General features: G+C 40.8%; 1 protein-coding gene across 1 annotated transcript; it reads left to right on the top strand.

Moving 5' to 3' along the window:
* The first annotated feature begins 494 nt into the window (after positions 1 to 494).
* Positions 495 to 2,393, top strand: LOC148028376 (late embryogenesis abundant protein 31-like). Its single transcript, XM_087689043.1, has 3 exons — positions 495 to 1,034; positions 1,241 to 1,435; positions 2,038 to 2,393. The coding sequence occupies exons 1-3, from the start codon at positions 642 to 644 to the stop codon at positions 2,245 to 2,247; spliced, it is 798 nt and encodes a 265-aa protein (XP_087545169.1). The 5' UTR covers positions 495 to 641; the 3' UTR covers positions 2,248 to 2,393.
* The last annotated feature ends 23,160 nt before the right edge of the window (positions 2,394 to 25,553 follow it).

Here is a 25,553-nt window from a genome sequence, read left to right as displayed (position 1 = left end):
GTAGGGGGAGGTGAAGTCATGTTACCCCCAATCCAAGCTTCCTAAGTAGATGATTGTAATTGGCATTTAGGGTGATCTCACACATGCTACTTGGCAACTTGATGTACTTTTGGCATGTGAATGCCTTATGGCACCTTGTTTAAGCCTCATACTTTCTAATAGCTATAAAAGGGGCTAGCTTTATGTGTAAGACATTGGAATTTGGCAAAACTTGGCAACGACCAATTTGTATATTGACCTGTAAAATTGTATGGTGGGTGTTTCCACGAAGCTTGTCCAACGCCCATGGTGTCAGCCGGGCGCAGGCATGGAGGTGGAACTTGAAAGCGTTGAGACTTGGAAAGCACGAGGCTCTAACACGTGGAAAGATGCAAGAAAGAATAATCTACCGGCGCGAGACATTTGGAGATACATGTGTCGAGACTGAACTGCTCGGGAGGACTGTACATATCGTGAGGTCGGGACTGCGATGAATCATCCTGGAAAACAGATGCATGAGAGGTTAAGGGAAGGGCATCAATTAATCAGAAGGTTGCACGAGGAGGTATAGTTGGAGATTAATCACGTTTGATCAGCAGCGCACCGTCGATTAGTCGCTGCAGTTTTAGAAAGAGAATATCAAGTTCTATAAGTTGGCCAGGATGAGCCAGCAGGAGCAGCCCCAACGAGCGGCGGCCACATACGGCGATGTGTTCGGAGACGGGGTGGTGAAGGGGGAGGTGGCGGCACAGCCGGTGACGGTGGAGGACGCGGCGCTGATGCAGAGCGCGGAGACGATGGCGCTGGGCGGGACGGACAAGGGCGGGGCGGCGGCGAGCATGCAGGCGGCCGCCGATCGGAACGTGCGCGACCACATCGTGGACCCGACCTCGCACTTCGACGCGGCGGAGCGCGGCTTTGGCATCCGCGAGACGCTGGTGGACGGCCGTGTCCGTCGACAGGAAATCGTTGGCGACCAACCCGTGACTGACCAAGTCTCCTTCGTGCCCACCATCCCGGAGATCGCCGCCTCCAAGGGCGTAACCATCGGCGAGGTACCATCATCATGATCATATCTGTGTATTAATTATTGATCAGCATCTTGCTTCTTCGTACTATCGTCGCCGTTATAATATCGTCGCCGCTTCTCCATACTAATACGTTTCGCCGCTTCTTCATACTGTTAATGTGGCTTCTTCATACTATCATCGCCGCTTCTTCATGCTAGTGATCGTCGTCGCTATCATACTGTGCATTGCAGGCCCTCGAGGAAGCAGCTTCCCACGCTCCCGACCACGTCCTCGACAAGGAGACAGCCCGCGCCATCCAGAGTGCCGAGTCTCGTGCCACCGGCATCCCTTTCGGCTTCAAGCAGGGCCTCGGCGCCACTGCTCAAGCAGCTGCACAGAAAAATGAGCAGCAAGGCCAGCATATCAAGCTGGGCGACGTGCTAGGGGTACTAGTTAAAACCGGCGTCCTGAAAATTCTTCTGCATGTGATCCGGTGTTGCTAATATCGACACAAGTTTTCGACATTGCCCCAAGTGGGCAAAGGGGCTCTTTTCCCTTTGTTTCCTATGTTCAATATCGCGATTCGCACCATTTATAAAGGAAAACATATCTAGCTAGGTAGGGTAAGGGGGCTTGCAACCTTTACCCCGAACTACACCTAGCTAGGTCTGTGGTCCCTTCTTCATAGAAGCTCACGATATTGTCATAGTTCACAATGTGAAAATTATTATAAGATTGTCAACAATTTTCGTATGATAGATGATCTTTGGTAATAGGAAATGGGATCTTATTTCAAAGCATCATGAACTTCTTTGAAGAAGCCACATCATTAATAGGAGGGAGGGGATTGGAAGCACAAAGTTGAACATCATAAGCTCCTTTCTTTTGTACCTAACTCGTAATTCATAGTGGGAAGCAGACCTTTGCATGTGTGATGACAAAATGTAACTAATACATAGGCAGTTAGGGACAAGCACCTTTGACCCCAATAACCTCCCACTTAAAGGTAAATGTTCCCCTAGTATTGATCCATGCCGTAATCATGCAGGATGCCACGAAGAGGATGTTGTTGGACAAGGTGGCCACCTCGGAGGATGTCCAAAAGATGCAGCGCATCGACAAGAAAGATGGGGCCATTGCATCAGCCCTACAAAGCGCTGTCGATGCCAACGCAAGTGCTGATCGTTACCTCGAAGCACAAGCTTATCCCACAGCCCAGCTGCATGAGGAGCAACACGGAACGAAGCATGTCGGCTAGCTTATTCACCCTTGAGCTAATTGGAGCGTTGAGTACTAAATAAACTATCATCCCTTTGTGTATGTTAATTATGGAGTGTACTACTTAATTTGTATGATTGAAATAAAGTCGAATCTTATTGTACTACCTTTGGATGACACAAATAAACTTCAATCTTATTGACATGTTAATTATTGGTCCTCCTATTTAGAGAAGGTCCATACTACTCCATAGTTTTCACCTAGCATGCTTAAAGTTAGTGAAGGAAAGTCGAAAGCCTTTTGCAAGTCTAGAGGATGACTCTTAGTTTTGTACCTTCTCCAGTTTATACTTTCTAAGGTTTTTAATCTTTCAATTCTACTCTCTTATGTATGGATATATATATATATATATATATATCCTTCTTCGTGAGGATGGAAGCTCATGACTCCTTTACAAAGAGCTTAATTCCTTGAAATCATAGGGTGAGCCTTAAATGGAGCATAAATGAATATGGAAAATTTATGCTTTAAACCTTATATTGGATATTAGAGAAAGGAAACAATGTTACATGAGACCTAATCTTGAGTTTGAACTAATAATCAAAGAGGCTCTATCTTAAATTTGAGCCTAAAGTTGTAGCTAGTAATGGGTGGAAATTTGTCCCTCCAAAATGGTGAGGGGTAGAAATAGGACACCCATGCATTTTCTATGGAGATCCAACATGGATCTCTTATACCAATGTTCAAGCTTGACATAGATAACTTTATTCAAAACATGCCTTAAGATTGTGCAAATAAAATGAATGAAGAAGGACGTTTGTCCTTTGAACCTCATAGTAACAAACTTGCATGTATGAGTAGATGCAATTGTACGGCTTGTTAATCGATCAATTGTTACCACAAAGCTCACCCTCAACATGAACCCCTCTAGTAGGCCATCACTCATCCTTGTAATCACCATCCTTGGATGAAGTATCTAAAATAAGTGGCCATAACCATGAGTTGCTTTTGAGTTGTTTACATAAAGCATATATTCCTTTATCGTAAAAATGTATGCTCACATTTCTTGATCACCATTTGTTGGGTGATCAGATTCTACAAAATAAGGTCAAGTAGTGAGATTGTACAAGATAACCTCAATCTCACCATCATCTTCTTGTTTTTCAATTTCATGTACTTTAGACATTTGTGTATTAGTGCACGTTAGCCCTAAGAAATATCCGTTGTCCAACTTGCCACATGTTTGGGGCCTCTAAAATAAATCTCAAAATCATAAAACATTTCCTACTTGGTGAAACTTAAAATGGAGAGCTAAAAGTAGTAAGATGCTGGATCCAAGTTACAACCTTTAGAATTTCCAAGTTCATTTGGAAACTTTCCTTGTTTCTATAGATTTTAAAATGAAGCTTACAAATATATGTCGAGAATTGGCTCTTGGAGTTCTATGCTTTGTGATAAAGAGAACGATGCAAAAATCTTGAAATTGTTGGCAAAATGACTAAATGTGACTACACTTTTTTTCTTTTCTTTTGTAGCGATATACCTCCTCACCCCTTCCCCCTTTTTTTCCACCATAGCTAGATAGCACACACACACCACACACAAACACATACACACACACACACATACACACACAAATCCTCTCTCTCTCTCTCTCTCTCTCTCTCTAAAACAAGACAAAATGGAAGAAAAATGATCAATAGAGAATGTAGCTCTAGTCTAAGAGCTACATAAAAACTCACACACACACACACACACACACACACACACACATCTCTCTCTCTCTCTCTCTCTCTCTCTCTCTCTCTCTCTCTCTCTCTCTCTCTCTCTCTCAACAAGTGTTTCTCTAAGCAAAGAGCTAAGAGATTATGAAACCTTGAAGTAATAGTAAAGATATAGAAGGTATGGGGGGGACTATGAATCTAAGCAAATTGAGGATAAGACAAAAATATCATTAGCTTTTCCTTCATCACAAACATATATATATATATATCATTGTCTTTGCACACTTATGTACGTGCCTCTTTTCCCATGCATTGTGCACCAAGTTACTTTCTCATCTCTCTCTATTCAGTTTTGGAGCTATTTTATAGGATATTTCTTGAAATATTAGGTAAAATTTAAAGCTTGTTATTAATGTTGTACCTTTTACTCTAGGTTAATCAATATACCATGAGCTAGAATATAAGTGTACTAGATGGAATCATAATGTAGCCAATTGTTGGAACATGTAGATTGTTTGACATGTAACTATGACTTATCATTTTCCAAACTATAATATTTAATACCAATTGATGATAAAAGGATAAGTAAGTGATTAGTAATGATTGCTAAGGTATACTCTTATCATTCCCATTCCAATTTCAATTCCATTTTCTTCATTAAAAGGCTTTTCCATTTTTGTCAATTCTTTGAGATGCTTTCATGGAATGCTTAGCCATTTACTCAAAGTAAGATGATTCCCACTGGGGTAAAAGGTGGATGCTACACTACAAAATAAAGGCCCTATCACTACAACAGAAACGAGGCATAGACGCGCATGTTAGATGCACAAAGTCGGGCGCATCTATCATTGCGTCTATATGTGCGTGTAAAAGAGCGTGTAAATAGACGCGAATTTTGCGTCTATATATCCGCGTAAATAGACGCGAATATAGACGCGTCTTCAGACGCGTAACTATTTAACCACCTGAAATTGGACTTAATATAATAACAAAACCAGAGTTAATAATTATTTTTGCATTGCTCTCTAATGAATGGCAGTTCCTCCAGTTGACAAGCCGGATATAAGTAATTAGCGGCAAGCGATAGAAACCTTATTATACAATTAGTAGCAAGCATTGCATGTATCTCGTAATTTCTCTACTTGAAGATGATAAAAAATACTTCATTTTTACTATGGAAAATTCAATTTAGCTTTAAACTTGACTATTGATTCTTGAGTATGCACGTGTGCGCATGATATTTTCCATAGAATGAAAAATACACATTGAATCATTAAGCAAATTAAGTATGTTACAGTGAATGATCCATCTCATCTTCAATGAGATCAGCCCTTGCTAAACTATCTACTTCTAGGTCTATGTTACCAAGAGGTAACGAAACAAATAAGTCTATCACACTATCAGATGTGTTGCTATATTGCTCAATAACTTCATCAATATCATCAATCACATTATTGTCCTCTTCTGTGTTTCCTTGAACATCCTCGCGAGGTTCATCTTGTACTATATTACGCATATCATCCATTATGGTGTCATCATGTACATCATAATTAATTGTTGGATTGTCATCTGCTATCTCTATGTCGATAATATTACCATATATTGATTTTGAACGATTAGATATAGGGATGACATACCACCATCGGTTATTGTTTACCATTGGATGATACACAACCTGTATTTGAAAAACAAAAGCAAGAAACTTAAATACTTATTATATTGTGTATGTGTATCACATGTATATATATATAAAAATTAGCTTTTGCATATATACCTGCTCGTATTGTTGAGGTAGTACTAATGTGTCATTCTTGTTTTGGTGAAATTTTGTAGAGTCAATGATTACAAAACCACTTAGATGACGTCTGATTGTGCGATGCTCACCATTTGTTACCACTTTTTTAAACCACTTCACATCCAGTACATATATAAAGAATCGTCTGAAGTCAAGCTTCAGAATATCTTGGATCAAGCCACGATAACCTTCCATGGTACCATTGGCATCCTCGAAGTGAGCAAGGACACCACAATCTTGGGTATTTCTCTTTTCATCTATACGTTGAGTTTGAAGATGTTTACCCTCACACCAAATAGCATTGAATAATGTGCACTAGTAGTAAAAGATTAAAATCAAACATGTCAATTTTTTATATAAAATATAACTTATAGAAACAAATTAATTGATAGTATGTCTCACCTTTGATAAGCAACCTTGTGCGTATTCCCACTCTTCTTGAGATATATTAATTTCCTCCTCTTTTTCCATTCTCTCCATTTCCTCATGTAACCAATCTATATCAATATGACGTGGGAGCGCATTTAGATGATCTGGAAATGAGACATTACGTCCATATCTGGTGCGAAATGCTTGTCTTTCACTTTTTCTTTTGCCCTTGCTTCATTATATACTGTCACCCATTTGCTCATTACATTACTATTGAGCACACAAAAACTATTTAACTTACGAAGTTCTTCTTTTGTTAGCACTTTACTCATTCCTTTTCCTTGAGGTATTATAGAGGTCATCCTCAAGTCTTCATCATCTTTCCATAGTCGTGGTTGAGAGGGGTCCACTTCAGCAAGATATTCCGAGATATAAACAAGGGATGATTGCACTAACCAACCCTCAACCATGCTTCCCTCAGGCCGTGCTTTTTGCCTCACAAAATCTTTCAAGGTTTTCATGAAGCGCTCAAGAAAAGACATCCACCTTGCATGAACTGCCCCACAAAGTGCGATCTCATCAATCAAATGTACGAGTAAATGTAATTGAGTAGTCAAAATGGATCGATGAAAAATTTCCTCCACCAAACAAACCACCTCAACAGATAATACTCGAGCATCTTGCAATGTGTTTGGATCAATTTCCTTCGAGCTTACGTATCTGTCAGGATGTATTTGACAATTGTTTATTTTTGTGTAGAAATTCAAATATATATAATGAAAAAATACAATGTATACACACCTCACAAGCTCTCCCATCTTGTAAATGATATCACGTACATCTTTGGATACACAATGGGATATGCTAGTAGGAAGTACGAACTGAATGTAAACAATATTCATATATCAAATGATTAGTTGAGGAAAAAGTCATCGTACCCCAAAGTTTACACATAGTTACTCCACTAATTACTATATTCATGGTTAGAGATACCCTTACTTGAATCATTTTGTGCCAATCGTGGGACTTCAAACCAGATAGTTGCTCCACACCTCTTTTCTTTTTCTTTATCAAGGCTCCCTTGAGGCATCTCATACATCCTGTGGGTGTTCAAAAGCTACATATTTGTTCCTTCACTATTTTTTCCTCGTTCTTTGACAACATCCAAGGTGCGTGGGGTAGCTCAATCTTTCCTTTGGGTCCAATGCGTGGCCAAGCTTGTCTCATGCGACCGATATTACGTAAATCCTCCCTTACATTGACTGAATCGCGAGCCCCTATCAAGTGATCCCATAATGTAGATACAACATTTTTAAATATGTGCATGGGGTCCAACAGGTGATTGATCTTGAGTTCAGCCCAATACGAAAGATAAAAAAATATAGAGAACCTAACAAACAAACAATATATTATGTAAACAATTCATCATGCTAAATACTTTAAAGTCAATCGAGAGAAATGCACTTCTTACTAACTCATGCCAAGTGGAGGGTGGCTGTCGGCATTAATCCATCTCTCCTTCCAATCTCGAATGGTTAGAGATTGTGGAGTCATTCCATTAGTAGGGAGAACATATTTGGGATGGTCAATAGGAAGAAATCGATAATGATTGTCGTAGATAACCTTCTTTAAATGTGCCAGCCTAGAGGAAACTAGAGAGGGACCGCAAATAGGACATGCATGATATCCTGATGTGGTTAAACCTGAACAAACAAGTAAATTAATAAAATGCAATTGATTCAAGTCTTGAATTTCAAATATAGAGTTATATACATGTACCTGAACACTCTCAATATCCTGGAAAGTCATGCATGGTCCACAACAACATGGCCTTCAACGTGAAATCTCTAGAGGATGTAGATGCGCTTGTATCTTGCACCTCAATACCTTTCCATAACATTTCTAACTCTTCAATCAAAGGCTCTAAGTAAATGTCCATGTTTTTTACCTTGTGCTTTCTAGGAATCAAAAGGGACAACATTACATGTCCCTTTTTAATTGCCATGGATGGAGGAATATTATAGTTCACCAATACCACTGGCCATACACTGTATGATGTGCTTTTAATGCCAAATGGATTGATTCCATCCATACCTAAACCAAATCTCAAATTTCTTGGCTCTTCTTTGAAAACGGGCCACAAATTATCTATATGTTGCCATGCCGGTGTGTTTGCAGGGATCCTCCATTTTCCATCACTTGAACGATGACTAGCATGCCATGACATGAGCTTTCCAATAGACTTACACTTGAACATAAGTTAAATACGTGGAACAATCGGAAAATGTTGCAAAACCTTACGAGGCACATCCATTGACTTCATCTCCACTTCGTATCTTGATTCGCCACAAATAGGACACTCTCGTGCGAACTCATGAATCCCATGAAATAAGACACATTGGTTTTTGGGAAGTAGTGCCATGCAAAGACGTCAGAGGCATTCTAGACATGACGCTGAATACCTCGTCTGCTGTGGGAGAGCGGCCAATGTGTCTGGTCATCTCTCCCATGAAATCTTCCTTACTAGGAAAACCTCCAAAAAATGCATTGACCCCTCTGCCGAACAAGCCTAATGTATCATTCATGCGATCCAAATCCAGTTCATTGCTAGATGAACCAGGATGCGACATCTGTAAAAAAAAACACAGAAAAAAGACAAATTCGTACAATTTCAAAAATAAAAAATTATTTTTTATCAGAGCTGGCTGGCACCTGTATAACCGCGTCTAAAATGCAGGATAGACGCACTCTCAGACGCATTCCTATAGTCAACCCTCTGGTCAGAGCGTGTGTATATCCGCATCTAAGATGCAGTATAGACACGCTATCAGATGCGATTCCTGAGTCAATGCTTCTCGCGCGCATGTATCCTCGCGTGTGAAATGGAGAATACACGTGCTTGGAGACGCGAATCTGAAGTCAAAGATTCTGGCTAGGGCATGTGTATTCCCGCATCTCACATGCAGGATACATGCGCCTGGAGACGTGACTCTGAAGTCAAAGCTTTTTCTGTGCAGAGCGCGTGTATTCTCGCATCTCTGACGCAGAATACGCGCGCTCTGAGATGCGGCCGCAAACGCAATGACAGCAAACTAGCTTCGCCTCTATCCCTACATCTGTACTGAAATTTAGATGCGCTGGCAAACGCGCTCAGTCAGCTGATTTCAGTCCGATGATCGCCATTCATGATTTATTTGTGCTATACAAAATGCAATCATAGATCCTAATACAGAGAGAGAGAGAGAGAGAGAGAGAGAGAGAGAGAGAGAGAGAGAGAAAGAGAGAGAGGACTCACCTTGGGTGTTTGGTGTGGTGGGTGGTGGCGCTTCTTCCTTCTCATTCTTTCTCTCCTTGGTGAGTTACTCTCCCTTGATGCTTGCTTGCTGCTTGTTGTCTCCTCCCTTTGCTTCTTCTTCCTCTTGTTCTCCTCTCTCTTGTTTTCTCTTTCTTCCTCTCCTTGGCTTTCCTTTTTTCCCTCTTGTCTCTTTGAAGTGAAAGAAGAGGTGAATCATGAGGAGATGAGGCATGAAGAGACTGCATGTCGGCTAAACTCGAGCTTCAGAATGCGCAAAAAATACAGGAAAGGAAAGGCGCAGTTTGAAAAGAAATGATTCAAGTATCTTTTGAATTTTGACGTTTGCGTCTATTTTCCATGTATATGCGCGTCTAAGTTTACGTAAACGCGCTGATAGACGTGAAGTTAGACGCGTAAATAGACGCAAATTTAGACACGTAGGTAAACACAGATATAGATGTGCATTTAGCTTTTGTAATGAATTTTTGTTTTTAAGATAAGTTTTGATAGTAAGTTCTTATCATAAGTTTTTATGTATTTATGATAAGTTTTGTGTATTTAAAATTGAGATCTTAGAATAATTAATACGCCAGCTTGAAGTTTTTATGTAAACATATGAATGACAAATATTTTGATGTTGTCATGAATTAGGTTTAATCATGTCGTCATCATCACCTAGTGCGGTGCATGCTGATGAGTCAACGAGCACATCCTCAAGTGAGGATGAAACATTACATCTTCATAATCGAGATGCATGGCTACGACAAAAAATTAAATGCATGTGTGATCATTGTCAAGGGTGTATTTTTCAAGCACGTCGAGTTGCAATGTCACACCTCAGCATGTATGGAGAATGGGACCGAGAAAAATCACCGGTATTCATTGTTTTTTTTTAACAGGATTGCTAGTCTATGTTACTCAATATATATCAACGTACATGAAACTCCCTTTTGTGGTTGAGCAGGATGCGGTGCCACATCCTCAGATGCTCCCTTCCAGGCGTCGAGAGGCTGCAAAATGTCGACACGAGGAGGCAGAGTCTTCAAGAAGAGTGGAGACTAACGACCATGATAGTAGCCCTCATGAAATGCCCCATCAAGTTGTAGAGGATGAGATTTTGGACAACATGGTACACCATCTATTTTCGCAACCGGTTCAGGGAGAAGGTCACTCTACAAAGCTAGATAATCCACTATACATAGCGTCATCTACTCCGTTGAATGAAGGTTGTACGTACTTCGTTCTTCGTGCGTCCCTCGAGATACTTAACTTGCAAACAATTTATGGATGGAGTAATGTCAGTTTGAATGCATTATTGAAGTAGGTATCAATTCAGTTTGGCTTATGAATCATAATATTAATTGTTCTATTTTGAAATCAGACACAAATATATGTTGGTGGTTTTTTTACTCACTTTTAAAAATATATGTAGGTTATTATCACAAATGCTTCCAAAAGGAAACAAATTGCCAACTAAGAGAGAGCAAGCAAGACATTACTTGACATCTCTGGGAGGCATCGATTATGTCAAGATCCATGCATATGTCATTTTTTGTCTAAACTCCAATTGCAGATACTCCATGTGCAGCACCTGTACATGCATCAGCTGAAGCACAAGCATAAGCCGACGCACGTGCATTTGCAGAAGCACGTACATCTAGCAAGGCAGAGGGTAGTCGACAGAGAGGGAGGAGGAAGAGTCGAGGGGAAGGACGAGGCTTGTGTGGGGGTTGCCTAGGAGGTGGTGAGCGATCACCCTCACCAGAAGATCACGTAGAGGAGCCTGTACGCCAGTACTATAGAGTTACAGATACTGGTGGCATCTTCCATGATGATGAAGGAAGGGATGTAATGGCGTACATGAGGAGCGTCGTGCATGCGACGTATAAAGATTGTTTCATTTACTTCAAAAATCAAAAAAGCAGCTTGTGGCAGGAGGTATTGAGAGCAGTCCATAGGAGGTATCCAAATCTTGAGGGTCAGCGATTCTCGAATGATTGGGGACGCACAAAAGTGAGGGATTTGCTTCACAACAAAAGATCCCACCTCATGACACGCGCCAGGGACTCACTGCGGAGACAGGAGGAGGGGCGTGGAGCCTATAGCCAACCACCTATGTGCCACCGCATAGAGTGGAAGAAAGCCAAGAAGAAAGCAGCAGAGAAAGTGAAGAGTCGCCAGCACGCAGAGGCGCGACGCATCCAAATGGAAACCATGGGATCTTCGCATTACGGATCGGGCGGCAGAGAGTCGTGGGAGGCAGAGTTTGTAAGTATATTTTGATTTCTAGTTTTTTAAAATTTATATTTCTTTCAATTCTTTATATAATTTTTTCTAATACATTGTGTCTCATAATTTTTTGTATATATCATAATTGTTTTGTAGACTACTATCGTTGGTAGGATACCTACTCCTAGAGAGGTAGGTTACTATCGAGGCCATAACTGCACAGCCACATGGCTTCACTTCCATGAGGAGGGTCTCATCACTGAGGACCAATACAACCGGGCTATAAGGATTCGACAGCCAGAGGAGGTATGTTTTTCTTACTTTCCTATTAAAAGTATAGCTAATTATAACTTTTTCTCCACCATGTGTACTTAAGAAACCTTGATCTTTTGTGTGTGTAGGCGAACCCCAATGTGGAGCATAGTGAGGAGGGGGATAGCGACGCTAGTAGCCATGGTGGTGCTAGCGAAGATGTTTCTTCTTCAAATTCGTAGAGGAGCACCATACCTCCTCTATGGCCTTGTTTTCTTGTATATCTATTATCCATCTTTGAGCCTATTACTTGCGTCCATGCTTTAGGTCGCAAGCACTTAAACTCCCCATGTAAATGCTTTTTATCTATAATGAATATATAGACTTTTGTTTCCAGTACATGGATTTTTTATCTGGTTTTTTTTATCTATAATGAATACATGGACTTTTTATCTATAATGTTTTTTATCTATAACGAATACATCTAGTATATATATAAAAAATCGCCTAAAGTCAAGCTTCAAAATATATTGGATCAAGCCACAATAACCTTCCATGGTGTCATTGGTATCCTGGAAGTTTGCAAGGATACCACAATCCTGGGTATTTCTCTTATCATCTATACGTTGAGTTCGAAAATGTTTGCCTTCACACCAAATAGCATTGAACAATGTGCACTAGTAGTACATTGTTGAGATCATATTAATGATTTAGTTAAAGATGAAACATGTGAAATTATTATATCATATATAACTAAAGATAATTTAATTATAAGTATGTCTCACCTTTGATAAGAAACCTCGTGATGCGTATTCCCACTCCTCTTGCGATATATCCATCGCCTCTTCTTTTTCCATCTTCTCCATTTCTTCATGTAGCCAATCTATATCAATATGACGTGGAAGCACACTTAAATGTTCTGGATATGGGACATTACGTCCATGTCTAGCACGAAATGCTTGCCTTTCGCTTACTCTTCTTGCCCTTGCTTCTTTATATAGTGTCACCCATTTGCTCATTACTTCGCTATTAAACACACAAAATACATTTAACTTATGAAGTTCCTCTTTCATTAGCACTTTGCTCCTTCCTTTTCCTTGAGGTATTATAGAGGTCATCCTCAAATCTTCATCATCTTTCCATAGTTGTGGTAAAGAGGGGTCCACTTTAGTAAGATATTCAGAGATTTGTACAAGGAATTATTGCACTAACCAACCCTCAGCCATGACTCCCTCGGGCCGTGCATTTTGCCTTACAAAATCTTTCAGGGTTTTCATAAAGCGCTCTAGAAAAAACATCCACCTTGCATGAACTACCCCACAAATTGCGATCTCATCAATCAGATGTACGAGTAAGTGTACTTGAGTAGTCAAAATGGAGTGAGAAAAAATTTCCTCCACCAAACAAACCACCTCAATGGACAATACTAGAGCCTCTTCAACGTATTTGGATTGATTTCCTTCAAACTCACAAATCTACCAACATGCAATTGAGAACGATGATTAGTTTTGTCCATAAATTCAAGCGGGTTTACTATGTGATATACGTAATATGTAAACTAAAAAATAAGTATAAAGTATACATACCTCGCGAGCTCACCCATCTTGTAAATGATATCACGCACATCTTTCGAAACACAATGGGATATGCTAGTAGGAAGGATGAACTGTATGTAAATATTCATACATTGTTAATTAGTCTACATAGTTACTCCACTAATTAATATATTTATGGCTATGAAAATCCTTACCTGAATCATTTTGTGCCAATCGTGAGACTTTAAACTGGATAGTTTCTTCACACCTCTTTTCTTTTTCTTTATGAAGGCTCCCTTGAGGCATCTCATATATCATGTGGGAGTTCGAAAGCTACATATCTGCTGCTTCACCATCTTTTCTTCGGTCTTCGACAACATCCAAGGTGCACGCGGTAACTCGATCTTTCCTCTGGGTCCGATGCGTGGCCAAGCTCGTCTCATACGTCCAATGCTACGTAAATCCTCCCTTACATTGACAGAATCACGAGCCCCGATTAAGTGATCCCATAATGTAGAGGCAACATTCTTGAATATATGTATGGGGTCCAACAGGTGATTGATCTTGAGTTCAGTCCAATATGGGAGACAAAAAAATATAGAGAATCTAAGGCACAAACTATATATTATTTCTTGTTCTCATAATGGAGTGTAGTTTAAAGACAAACAAAAGAAGTAAACTAGTTACCGACTCATGCTGAGTGGAGGATGATCATTGGCGTGTGTCCAAGTATCCTTCCAATCTTGAATGGTCAGAGATTGTGGAGTTCTTCCATTAGTGGGGGATGCATATTTGGGGTGGTCAATAGGAAGAAAACGATGATGATTATCATAGATAACCTTCTTCAAGCATGTCGGTCTAGAAGAAACCAGAGAGGGACCGCAAATTGGACATGCATGATATCTTGATCTAGTTAAACCTGTAAAAATAAGTGGATTAATGATGACATATATTTGATTAAGAGTAAGAATGAATAAAATAGAGTATGCAACTACCTGAACACTCTCCATAGCCTGGAAAGTCATGCATGGTCCACAATAACATGCCCTTTAAAGTGAAATCTCTAGAGGACAATGATGCACTCACATCTTGCACCTCAGTACCTCTCCATAGCATTTCTAGCTCCTCAATCAAAGGCTCTAAGTAAACGTCCATGTTTTTTACTTTGTGTTTTCCAAGAATCAAAAGGGACAACATTACATATCTTTTTTTTATTGCCATGGACGGAGGGATATTATAGTTCACCAATACCACTGGCCATACACTATATGAGGTGCTTTTGATGCCAAATGGATTTATTCCATCTAATCCTAGACCAAATCTCAAATTTCTAGGCTCTTCTTTGAAAGTTGGCCACAAATTGTCTACATGTTGCCAAGCTGGTGTGTCTGAAAGAATTCTCCACTTTCCATCACTTGAATGGTGACTAGCATGCCATGACATGAGTCTCGCAATAGATTCACACTTAAACATAAGTTGAATACATGGAATAATAGGAAAATGTCGCAAAACCTTACGAAGCACATCCATTGATTTCATCTCCTGGTTGTATCTTGGTTCACCACAAATAGGACACTATTGTGCAGATGTATGATCCCCACGAAACAAGATGCAATCATTGATACATGCATGGATTTTAACGTAATGGAGACCTCCAAGATATGTTAAGAAACACCTTGCTTGCTCCCTTCTAGTTGGTAATTTCTTTCCATTTTGAAGCATTTGTGACAATAACCTACATATATAGTGCAAACAGAGTTAATAAACTGCGAATATTGTCTAGAAGCATTTATGAATTAATATCAAATAATACATACTTCAATAATGCATTCAAGCTAGCATTACTCCATCCATAAATGGTTTGTAAGTTCAGTATCTTGAGAGATGCACGTAGAATGGAGTAGGTGCAACCTTCGTACAATGGAGTTTTCGACGCTATGTGTAGTGGGTCATCTGTCTCTCTAGTGGCGCCCTCCCCTCCAACCTCATGGGAAAATAAATGGTGCACTTTGTTGTCCAAAATCTCTTCCTCCAAAACTTGATGGGGCATTTGAAGAGGGCTTCTATCATCGTCATCAGTCTCTACTCTTCTTGAGGACTCTGCCTCCTTGTGTCGATGCTTCGCAGCCTCTCGACACCCTGGAGGGACCATTTGAGGATGTGTTACCGCATCCTACTCAATTAAAAAAAAGAAAGTTTCGTTTAATGGTGAAGACGCAACATAGACCAATAATATTTGTGCAAATAAATCAATAAAAATTACTGGGTCTTTTTCTTGGTCCCACTCTCCGTACATGCTGAGGTGTGACATTGTGATTCGACGTACTCGAAAAAAACATCCTCGACAACATTCACACATACATTTGATTTTCCATCATAGCCAAGCGTCTCGATTGTGAAGACACAATGTCTCATCCTCACTGGAGGATGTACTGTTTGTTGACTCAGCATGTCCCATACTAGTAGAAGATGACGACATAATTACACCTGAATCATAAGGACATATATGATTTCATTTTGTATATATGTCATATTCCCTAAATGCAGTGATACTTACAACATGGAGGCAAACATTTTGATATTGAAAGACTAGGAAAGTCATGTCATGTTGATCCAAAAACAACCAAAAGCTAGCATCTAATCAGTTTAATTGTAACTACGCGTCTATCAGCGCGTGTAATATGTCTTATCTGCGCATATACACGCCGGAAAGCGAAAACAACTTACTATTTTGACTCCGCAATTACACACGCTTACAGACGTGCCACGCAAATATTTTAAAAAAATTAAAAAATTATGGCTTTCTTTTCAAACCAGTGCTTTCCTGCATTTTTTGCGTGTTTTCTGCAGTTCGAGCTCGACATCACTAATCATGTCTATATATCACTTCATGAAGACAATGAGGAAAGGAAATAAGAATAAAAAGAGGATAGGAGGAAGGAAGAGCCAAAGAGTAAAGAACAAGAGCCAAACAGCAAGGAAGAGAAGAAGATTCAAGCAACTTACCAAGGGAAGGGAGAAGGAGGACAAGGAGCTTGCAACCTAGCTGCCACTTGTTGGAACAAGTAAAGAAGGTGAGTTGTTCTTCTCTCTCTCAATCTTGTTTGCTTTCTCTGTCTGTTTGTCTCTCTCTCTCTCTTTTTACATGCTATAGACTGTCATCTATGGAGGTTTTTTTGCGTGTTTTTTATAAAAGTTTGCAAAATATGGTCCGACTGTGCGCGTCTCAGCGCGTCTAGATGACAGTGTAGATGCAGGTATAGACGCGAAAATAGACGCGATGATAGACACACACAGAGACGCATATATAGATGCAGCATGTAATATGTTTTATCTGCACAGGGTAATATGATTTTTGCTTGTGTAGATGTGGAATCCTGGATCTTCCAGCACTGATCTTGAGTTGGAACGCATGAACAACACCTTAGCGGAGTTTTCTAGAGGTGTTAGTAGCTTTTTTGGAGGTTTTCCAAACAAGGAGCAATTCATGGGGGGAGATGACTAATTATCTTGGTCGCCCTCCCACTGTAGAGAAGGTTTTCAGTGTCATGTCTAGGACACCTATCACATCTTTACCTAGCACTGCCGCACAAACACCAAACCTTAGCAAACCAAACCTTGGTACACCTCTACTAACAGGTACTCCATGCATTATGCATACACATAGATCAGCTGATGCATAGGGATCAGCTGAAGTACATGGATCGGCCAAAGCACGTGCATCGAGTGAGGTAGAGGGTAGTGCCCGTCGAGGGAGGAGGGAGAGTCGTGCTGGAGGACGAGGAGGTCGAGGGCTTTGTGAGGGTTGCCTAGGAGATGGCTCTCGATCACCCTCACCGGGAAATGAGAGAGATGAGCCTCCACAAATGTACTACTTTGTCACTGATGTTGGTGGTATCTTGCATAACCCTGAGGGGAGGGAAGTGATAGCCTACTTGAGGAGTGTCGTGCATGCCACATACAAAGATTGCATGATTCCCTTCAAGCACCAAAAAAATGGTTTGTGGCAAGAGGTGCTACGGGCAGTACATAGAAGGTACCCTAATCTCGAGAATTCACGATTCTCAGATGATTGGGGACGGTCAAAGAGGTGAGAGACGCGCTTCATAACAAGAGGTCTCACCTTATGACGTGCGCCAAGGAGTCACTGTGCGGAGACAAGAGCAGGGGCGCCCTAGATATGGCCAACCACCCAATTGCCACCACAGGGAGTGGAAAGAGGCCAAGAAGAGAGCAGCAGAGAAAAGGACAAGTCGCCAACATGCAGAGACGCGACGTATCCAGATGGCAACCATGGGATCGTCGCATTATGGATCAGGTGGCAGGGAGTCACGGGAGGCTGAGTTTGTAAATATTATTTGATTTCTTTTTTTTAAATTAAGTTTTGTAATTTGTTTCAATTCATTATGTAGTGTGTTCTAATACGTTGTATGTTCAAATTGTTTTGTAGTATCATATCATTGGAAGGATGCCTACTCCTAGAGAGGTAGGCTACCATCGAGGTCATAACTGGGTGTTCACTTGGCAACATTTCTACGAGAAGGGACTCATCATGGAGGAGCAATATAATCGTGCCATGAGGATTCCACAACCAGAAGAGGTATGTTTTATTTTTTACATGAAAAGTATAGGTAACTCTAATTTATTGTTTGTAATGGTATTTATATACCTTAATCCTTTGTGTAGGCGAACCGTGATGCAGTTGAGGATAGCGAAGGGGGGACTAGCAGTAGCGGTGGTGGCAGTGGCAGTGGCACAGGCAGCGGTGGTGATAGCGACGATGATGCCTCTTCTGAGGAGATGTAGAGGAGCCCCATGCATGCATGCCTCCCCTTGGCTTGTAGTTTTCATTTTTGATATGTATTACTTTCAGCTAGTGCTTGTGACCATGACCATGCTTGAGGTCACAAGCACTAGAACTCATCATGTAAAAACGTTTCATCTATATATATGAAATTTCGTGTTCTACATACATTGTTTTGTTTTCAGTACAAAAATCTTCGAAATAATATTTCTCTATTTTCCCTAAGCATACAATTTGATGTTGATGGGGGGAAAAAAAAAACCATACCTCTGTTTTGCCGTCTAAATTGCAGAAAAAATACACATCTATTATCGTCAAAAACTTGCAGAGTACACGCTTTTTTAGATGCGCAGTTACATGCATGTATAGACGCATAATATGAATATATCCACTTTTTTATAAATATAATTATATATTTACGAAGCGCGTCAATAGGTGTGTCTATATGCACGTGTAGGTTTTACTATAAGCACACTTTTAGACGCGAAATTTTAGACGCGGTAATAAACGCGCCCGACATTTTTAAACACAGTTCAAATATTGCGTCCACAGGCGCGTCTATGGAGCCTTTTTGTTGTAGTGCTAGGGGAGAGACTGGAGAAAAGAAATTTAAACCTCTCTCACTCTTTAGGATCTCAAAGAGATGTAACAAATCGGCACTAGGGAAACTTTGCACATCTCCTAATGATTTAGAGCCCTTCATTACAGGGGAATGGGGACATAGTGACGCTGGTTTGCGATGAAAAATAGCGGCATCACTATTTTCATCGCAAATAGCGTGGCTAAATTAATTAGCCACACTAATAGCGACGCAGATAGCGACATCGACAAAAAACAAAGTGTTGAAAACCCGAGTGCAGACATTTTTGAGAGAGAGCGAAAGAGAGAGTGAGAAAGTTTGTCGCCTTGAGAGGGAGAGGGAGAGGAAGAGGAAAAGAGAGAGAATGAGAGCTCCTCACCATCGCCACCGCCACCACCACCATCGCCATACGACATGAAGAAGAGGGAGAAGTGCACAAGAAGGGAGAAAGAAGGGGCGTCGCGAAGAGATGGCAGAAAATAAGTCATCCTCAAGCCTTTGTGGTAGGTACATTACCTCTTCTTACTTTGTTTTTGTGTTTTCTTCCTTTCTTTTTTTGTTTTTCTTTATAATAAGATACATTGAAAGAGAGAGAGGAAGAGAGGAGAGAAGGGAGGGAGAAGAAGGAAGGAAGAGAATGAGAGAATGAGAGAGAGAAAATGAGAAAATGAGAGAGAGTGAGAGAGGAAAAGAGAAACAACATATGAAGGAAGGGAGATGAAGAGAGGAAGAGAGAGAGAAAGGGGGGAAGGATAACAAAGAGAGAGGAAGAGAGAAATGAGGAATGAAGAGAGGGAGAGAGGAAAATGAGTGAGAGAAACAACGAGGGGAGGAGAGAAACAAAGAGAGAGGCAACAAAGAAAGAGAAAGAGAGAAAGAAAGAGAGGGGGAGAGAAAAAGAAATGAAAAATGAAGAAAGAGGTGGAAGAAAAGAGTGGGTTAAGGAGAGGAAGGAGAGTGAAAAGAAAAGAAAGAGAGAAAGAGGGAGAAAAAGGAATGGAGCTAGGGAGAAAAAGAGAATAATAAATAGAGCAAGAGAGACGAAGAGAGAGGAATGGAAACAGTGAGAGAATTAGAGAGAATGTAATCATAGTAAAATAAAGGGAGACACAAAGAGAGGTGGGGAGAGAGGGTCTTTCAATGTCCTTATTTAATAAGTTTTTATTTTTTATCTTTCATTTTAATCATAACAAGACAGGTTGAGTGAGAGTGAAGAGGAAAAGAGAAAGAAACAAAGAGAAGAAGGGAGGGAAAGAAAAAGAAAAAAGAAGCGAGAGTGGGAGGAAATATGGGGGAGAGAAAGAAACATTGAGAGAGAGAGAGAGAGAGAGAGAGAGTGAGTGAGTGATGAAGGGAGGCAAATAGAAAAAGAGAAAGAGGGATACGGAGAGAAACAAAGAAGGATGAGGGAGCCAAATAGACAAAGAGAGATGGATGGAGGGAAGCAAATAAAGGGAAAGGGAGAGAAAGAGGAGTAGAGATTAAAATGGAGGAAGATCACCAATGAGGGAAACAAAAACCTATTGTTTGCCATAACATAGACCAAATGGAAAATGATGATGGTCGTGATGTCCCAGATCGCGAGGTGTATCTTAATCAACATATCCTGTGTCCTTGCACTCAATGCAAGCTGGCAATTAGATGAAAGTGTCACTTGTCTATGCAACACGTATGACTCTTTGGCAAGTTTCAATCGGAGATCATTGACGAGGTAATCTTAGACTTTGAGCGAACGATAAGAAAAGTGTGTATCAATCATGCTTTACATTCACAAAGTAATTGAATATCATATACAAAAATATTAGACGTCTCCACTTCGTTGATTTTTTGAACTCTATTATAAAATAAGAAACATTTCTTATGCTCTTCAACTGATTTTTATCAGGTTGCTAAAGTATCATATATTACCACCTAGAAACACAATGTTTGAGTCTTGTGATGATGATGTACAATTGGTGTTACAAAAGCTTGGCAACATGGACTACAACAACATTCATGCATGTGTCAATGATTGTGTGATGTTTCGAGGAGACTATGGGACTATGAAGACAAGTCCAAAGTGTGGTGCTCACAGGTACCAACACAACTTGCAAGGGCAAACCATCCCTCAGAAGTTTCTGAGACACTTTTCATTTATACCGTGTATACGTAACATGTTTCGTATGTCGGGAATGGCGAGCTTTTGACAACATGGCATGTGTAAAATAGATCCACAGATGGAGTCCAACGAATATCAATAGATTCACGCGAATGGAGCCACATTGACTCCACCTTTCTAGGCTTTGCACGAGAGCCAAGGAATCTTCGACTCGGTCTTACTATGGATGGCTTTCTACGAAGAAAGGACACCTGATCCTTAGCTTTCTCATTCTTGGGTACTACAAAGAACATGGACGTCTACCTCCATCCATTAGTTGATAAGCTTAAGTTTTTGTGGGAGAAGAGGGTCGCTGTGGAAGATATAAGCATGTATGATGGGCGATGATCCACCAATATATGAGCTATTCTTATATGGACTATGCATGACTTTTCAGGATTCGGGGAGTGCTCATGTAAGTGGACTCGTTCAAGTTTATGATATCTAACATAGCTCATTCAAGTTTGTGTTGACTAGATAGGGGTGATACAACAGGTCCAATTACCTTAGATTATCATGCATGTCCATTGTGTGGGCCACAGTTAGACTCCCAAAGATCACGGACCACGAAGAAGATGATATATCAAGGACATGTCGCTTTCTTACCGAAGGGTCATGAACTAAGGAAAGGTTTTCTTAGACGACCTCCAGCATGAATGAATGATCAAAGCTGATATGAGTTGAAAATGGTTCACAAGGAGTCACATCTAAGCAGAATGTGACGGTTCTCAATTTTCTACAAGTTGCTGTATTGGACACACTTAAAAATTAACCATTTGTTGGATCCCATGTGTATTTTGAAGAATTTGAGAAGTTTATTATAGAACCACATCATAGGAAAGAGAGACACTATAGGGACACGAATGGATTTGAAGGAGGCATACAAGATGGAGGCACTTTGGCCACAATCGAGCATCGATGGTCACTTGCAACTACCTTGCGCTCCTTGAGTCCTGTATACTAAAGAAGAGCGCAAATCGTGAAGCAAATTATCAGGTCTATCCACACCCCAATAGATATGATGTGTTTCCTCAGGTCTGCTTTCTCTAAAGACGACCAGCTCTATCAAGGCTAAAATCCCATGACTTGCATAAGTTATATCAGGTTTTTCTTGATGTTGATTGCAAGTAGCCTCAATATTTCAATATAAGTGTCTACTCGATGTTCATAATGCTTTTCCATCAATGTGACAATTTGTACTGCTGATCGCAATTGTGAGATGCCTCACTCCGAAAATATACAAGGTGATTCATAGGTTGTTGAATTTAGTGCAATGGATCTCATAGAAGGATGTCAAGACATCTTGTATTGAATCTACAAGGCGGGGAGTAGTGGAGACAGTCTGTTTCTTTGAGAGGTACCTGTCCACAAGCATGCTCACGACACAAACTCACCTCCTAGTGCATCTTGTAGATGAAGTGGATATTGAGAGACATGTCCATATGCGATGGATGTTCTTCGTGGAGCACTTCATGAAAACCCTGAAGGGGTTTGTACGACAACAAGCTCGGCCAAAAGGTAGCATGGTTGAAGGTTGGCTAGTGTCAGAGACATTAGTGCATATTTCAGAGTGGCTACGACGGTGGATTCAGACAATAGTATGATATGGTCACTGAAGGATGATGATAGCCCGATGATAGACTGATCAAAAATGTGGTGGTTGGAAATGAAGTAGAAAAAATGATGAATACTGCCATGGAGAAAGTGAATCGTTTTTGTATGTTGCATCATGCATCCTTGGAGAAGTGGCTCGCTAGGTACGAGCAGGCCAGAAATGATCGAGAAGAAGTACGATTGAAATTCTGACATAGTACATGCCATCGATCAATTCGATATCCTGAGAGCATGAAGTAGATCTCGTGGTTTATGTCTATACGAGCGGTGGTTACATGAAGCTTTGATCACAGCTTCTTGCGAACGGGTGGAGGTCTCTATTGAGGAGTGAGAATTCTTGAGGAAATGTAGTCTGAAGGTGACTGTATGCTTTATTTGTTGTCGTATCTAGATTTCATGCGCAAAAACTAATCTAACCATTTTGGTGTACAATATAAAATCTACAGAGTATGGCGTGGTCGCACAGGCAACATTTTCGTATTGAGCACATCGACAAAATGTGCTTCACAACGAATTGTGGTTTCATGGCAAAGTTCAAGCAAGAGAGTTGATAGCGGGCCATGGATCCGAATACCATGGTAGATGAGATGGAGTATTTTGGAAACTTGCGAAGTGTTATCTCTGTGGATTACTATAACTTCTCCGGGATCGTATTTGACGTATAGTGGTTTAAAGTGGTATTGGAAGGAGCTAGGGCAATCATTCGGCGAGGTCCATTTGGATTTCTCGAAATAGATTATGAGAAAAGATGGATGGATCTACACGACACGTTTGTCATACCACATCATTGTGAACAAGTGCATGACCTATTTTTTAAATTTTTCCACAACACGAAACAATAAAAAATTTTGATTTACTCTTATATGTCATATTGGAGAGGTAATCTTCTATCCAAATCCCCAACAATCTCGATGGTGGTATGTTGTGACATCAACACCTCGGAGTGCACGAGTGTATGACGAAAGCAATGTTCCCAGCGTAGATGTGGAGAGTATGCATGTGGAGGAGTCATTATTGCGGGGGGTGGAGGGCGAAGAGGGCTCGGAGCATGTAGGGGAGGCACGCACGGCTAACGTAGATAAAGAGACAAGAGACTAAGAAATGTTTGAGAATGAAGTGGACTCCTCTTTCTGTGGTGACCGATCTATAGACCTTCCAGTGTATGCCGAGCTATCCTAGGAGATTGATATGGGGCCATAAGCTGAGTCATATTTGCATTTGCTTACTCAATTAATTGATGATTCACTTTTAAGGGTACTTTAGTATATGTGTTTTGATTAGTAGCATTTTTTCTAGAGTTATATTTTCGTGCTTTACCTAAATCTTTATACTGATTATGCTAACATCATTTTTTGTTTGTGCAAGTTATCTTTGACGATACCCAAAGAACAAGATGAGTAGAGGGATGACCGATGAGGAGTTGCATGAGATATTTACACATATGTCTACGGATCAAATGGTCCGATTTAGAGATATGGCAGACCAGGAGAGCTGTCACGGACATTGTCAGGTCGTTCTGTGAGGTCTACTTTGACGCGCTCTGATGTTTCGATTTCCAATAGACGAGGTCGACGCTCTAGACTAGTCTCGGATGGAGGGAGTGGTTTTGGGGGGTGGTGCAAAGATATGGATGTTGTTAGCCCATGGTCGATTCTAGAGAGGGTTGCTACTCCTTGCTCTTGTACCAATTCTAGAGAGGGTGGCTTAGGTGGGTGTTGTGGAGGCACCGATGCAATATCTCCATCTAATCCCTCGATTTGGTAGATACTTGTTGCCTCCAAGATTTGTCATGCCTATAGTAGGAACATCTACTCCCACAACTTCAGGTTTTGTTTAGTTGTCCGTAGTAGGTAGGTGGCACCCCTATGGGTGCTACCCTGAGGGATACTACCCTTGCAGGCACGCCAAATATATAGGGGTCTCCTGGTTATGCCCATAAGTGTGGTCATAGCAGGTGGGAGAGGTCACACCTTAGACATATCCCAATAGGGGTCTCCTAGTTATGCCCATAAGTGTGGTCATAGCAAGTGGGAGAGGTCACACCTTAGACATATCCCAATAGGATACAGCTACCTCGTAGATGATAGGATAGGTGCTCTAATCATGAATGATGAGGGGAGGAGGGTGATGTCTCACATGAGGGAGTTGTGCCAACAAGTATTTAGGCACAAAATCCTGGACCATTGGAAGAATATACCCGAGGGGAGCAAGGACTATGTAGTGGCATCCTTGCATGAGGAGTTTCTAGTACCTGCGTTGATAGAGAGGTTCTCCACTAGGTGGATGATGGAGTGTATGCGTGCGTATATGTCACACAAACGATCAGATGCACACAAGGAAATTAAGAATGGTGCCTCATAACACAAGTGGCTAGATGCAAAGGATTGACAGAGACTCAAGGAGGAGGCCATAGATTCTCCGGGATGATGGCAGCAATAGGAGGCAACGTGAGGGCACGATTGGAGGCGGGGGTAGTGTATCATCTGGGGAGTGGCGGCCACAGGACTTATCTAGAGGACTTTGTAAGTTTTTTTTTGTTCTTATCGCTTTCTTATTTGGAATGTCACTTGTGCTAACAATCTTTTTTCTAACAATGCTATTCTATCACAGAGACTAAAGGAGGAGGCCATAGATTCTCCGAGATGATGGCAACAGGCAGCAGGAGGAGGCAACATGAGGGCACGATTGGAGGCATGGGTAGTGCATCATTTGGGAAGTGGCGGCCATAAGACTTATCTAGAGGACTTTATAAGTTTTCTTTTATTTATTCTTGCTTTTTTATTTAGAATGTCACTTGTGCTAACAATCTTGTTTCTAACAATGCTATTCTATTTTCTTTACATCACTCTATCACAAACTATGATTCCACAGGTTTGGAGACTCGATATGTAGAGAGACATGGTCTCACTATACTTATTGATAGATTATATGCACGTTGTCGTATTGTTGCGCATTCGAGGTGTGTAAACCACCCAAAAGTTGTGCATGGGATTTGGTACTTTGTACATATTT

The sequence above is a fragment of the Lygodium microphyllum genome, chromosome 12 (genome assembly GCF_053477565.2).
Source record: "Lygodium microphyllum isolate KBCC chromosome 12, Lygodium_microphyllum_v1.1.10, whole genome shotgun sequence".
Classification (NCBI taxonomy): domain Eukaryota; kingdom Viridiplantae; phylum Streptophyta; class Polypodiopsida; order Schizaeales; family Lygodiaceae; genus Lygodium; species Lygodium microphyllum.
Note: the sequence above shows the minus strand (reverse complement) of the source record. Positions and strands in the feature narration are given on the sequence as shown.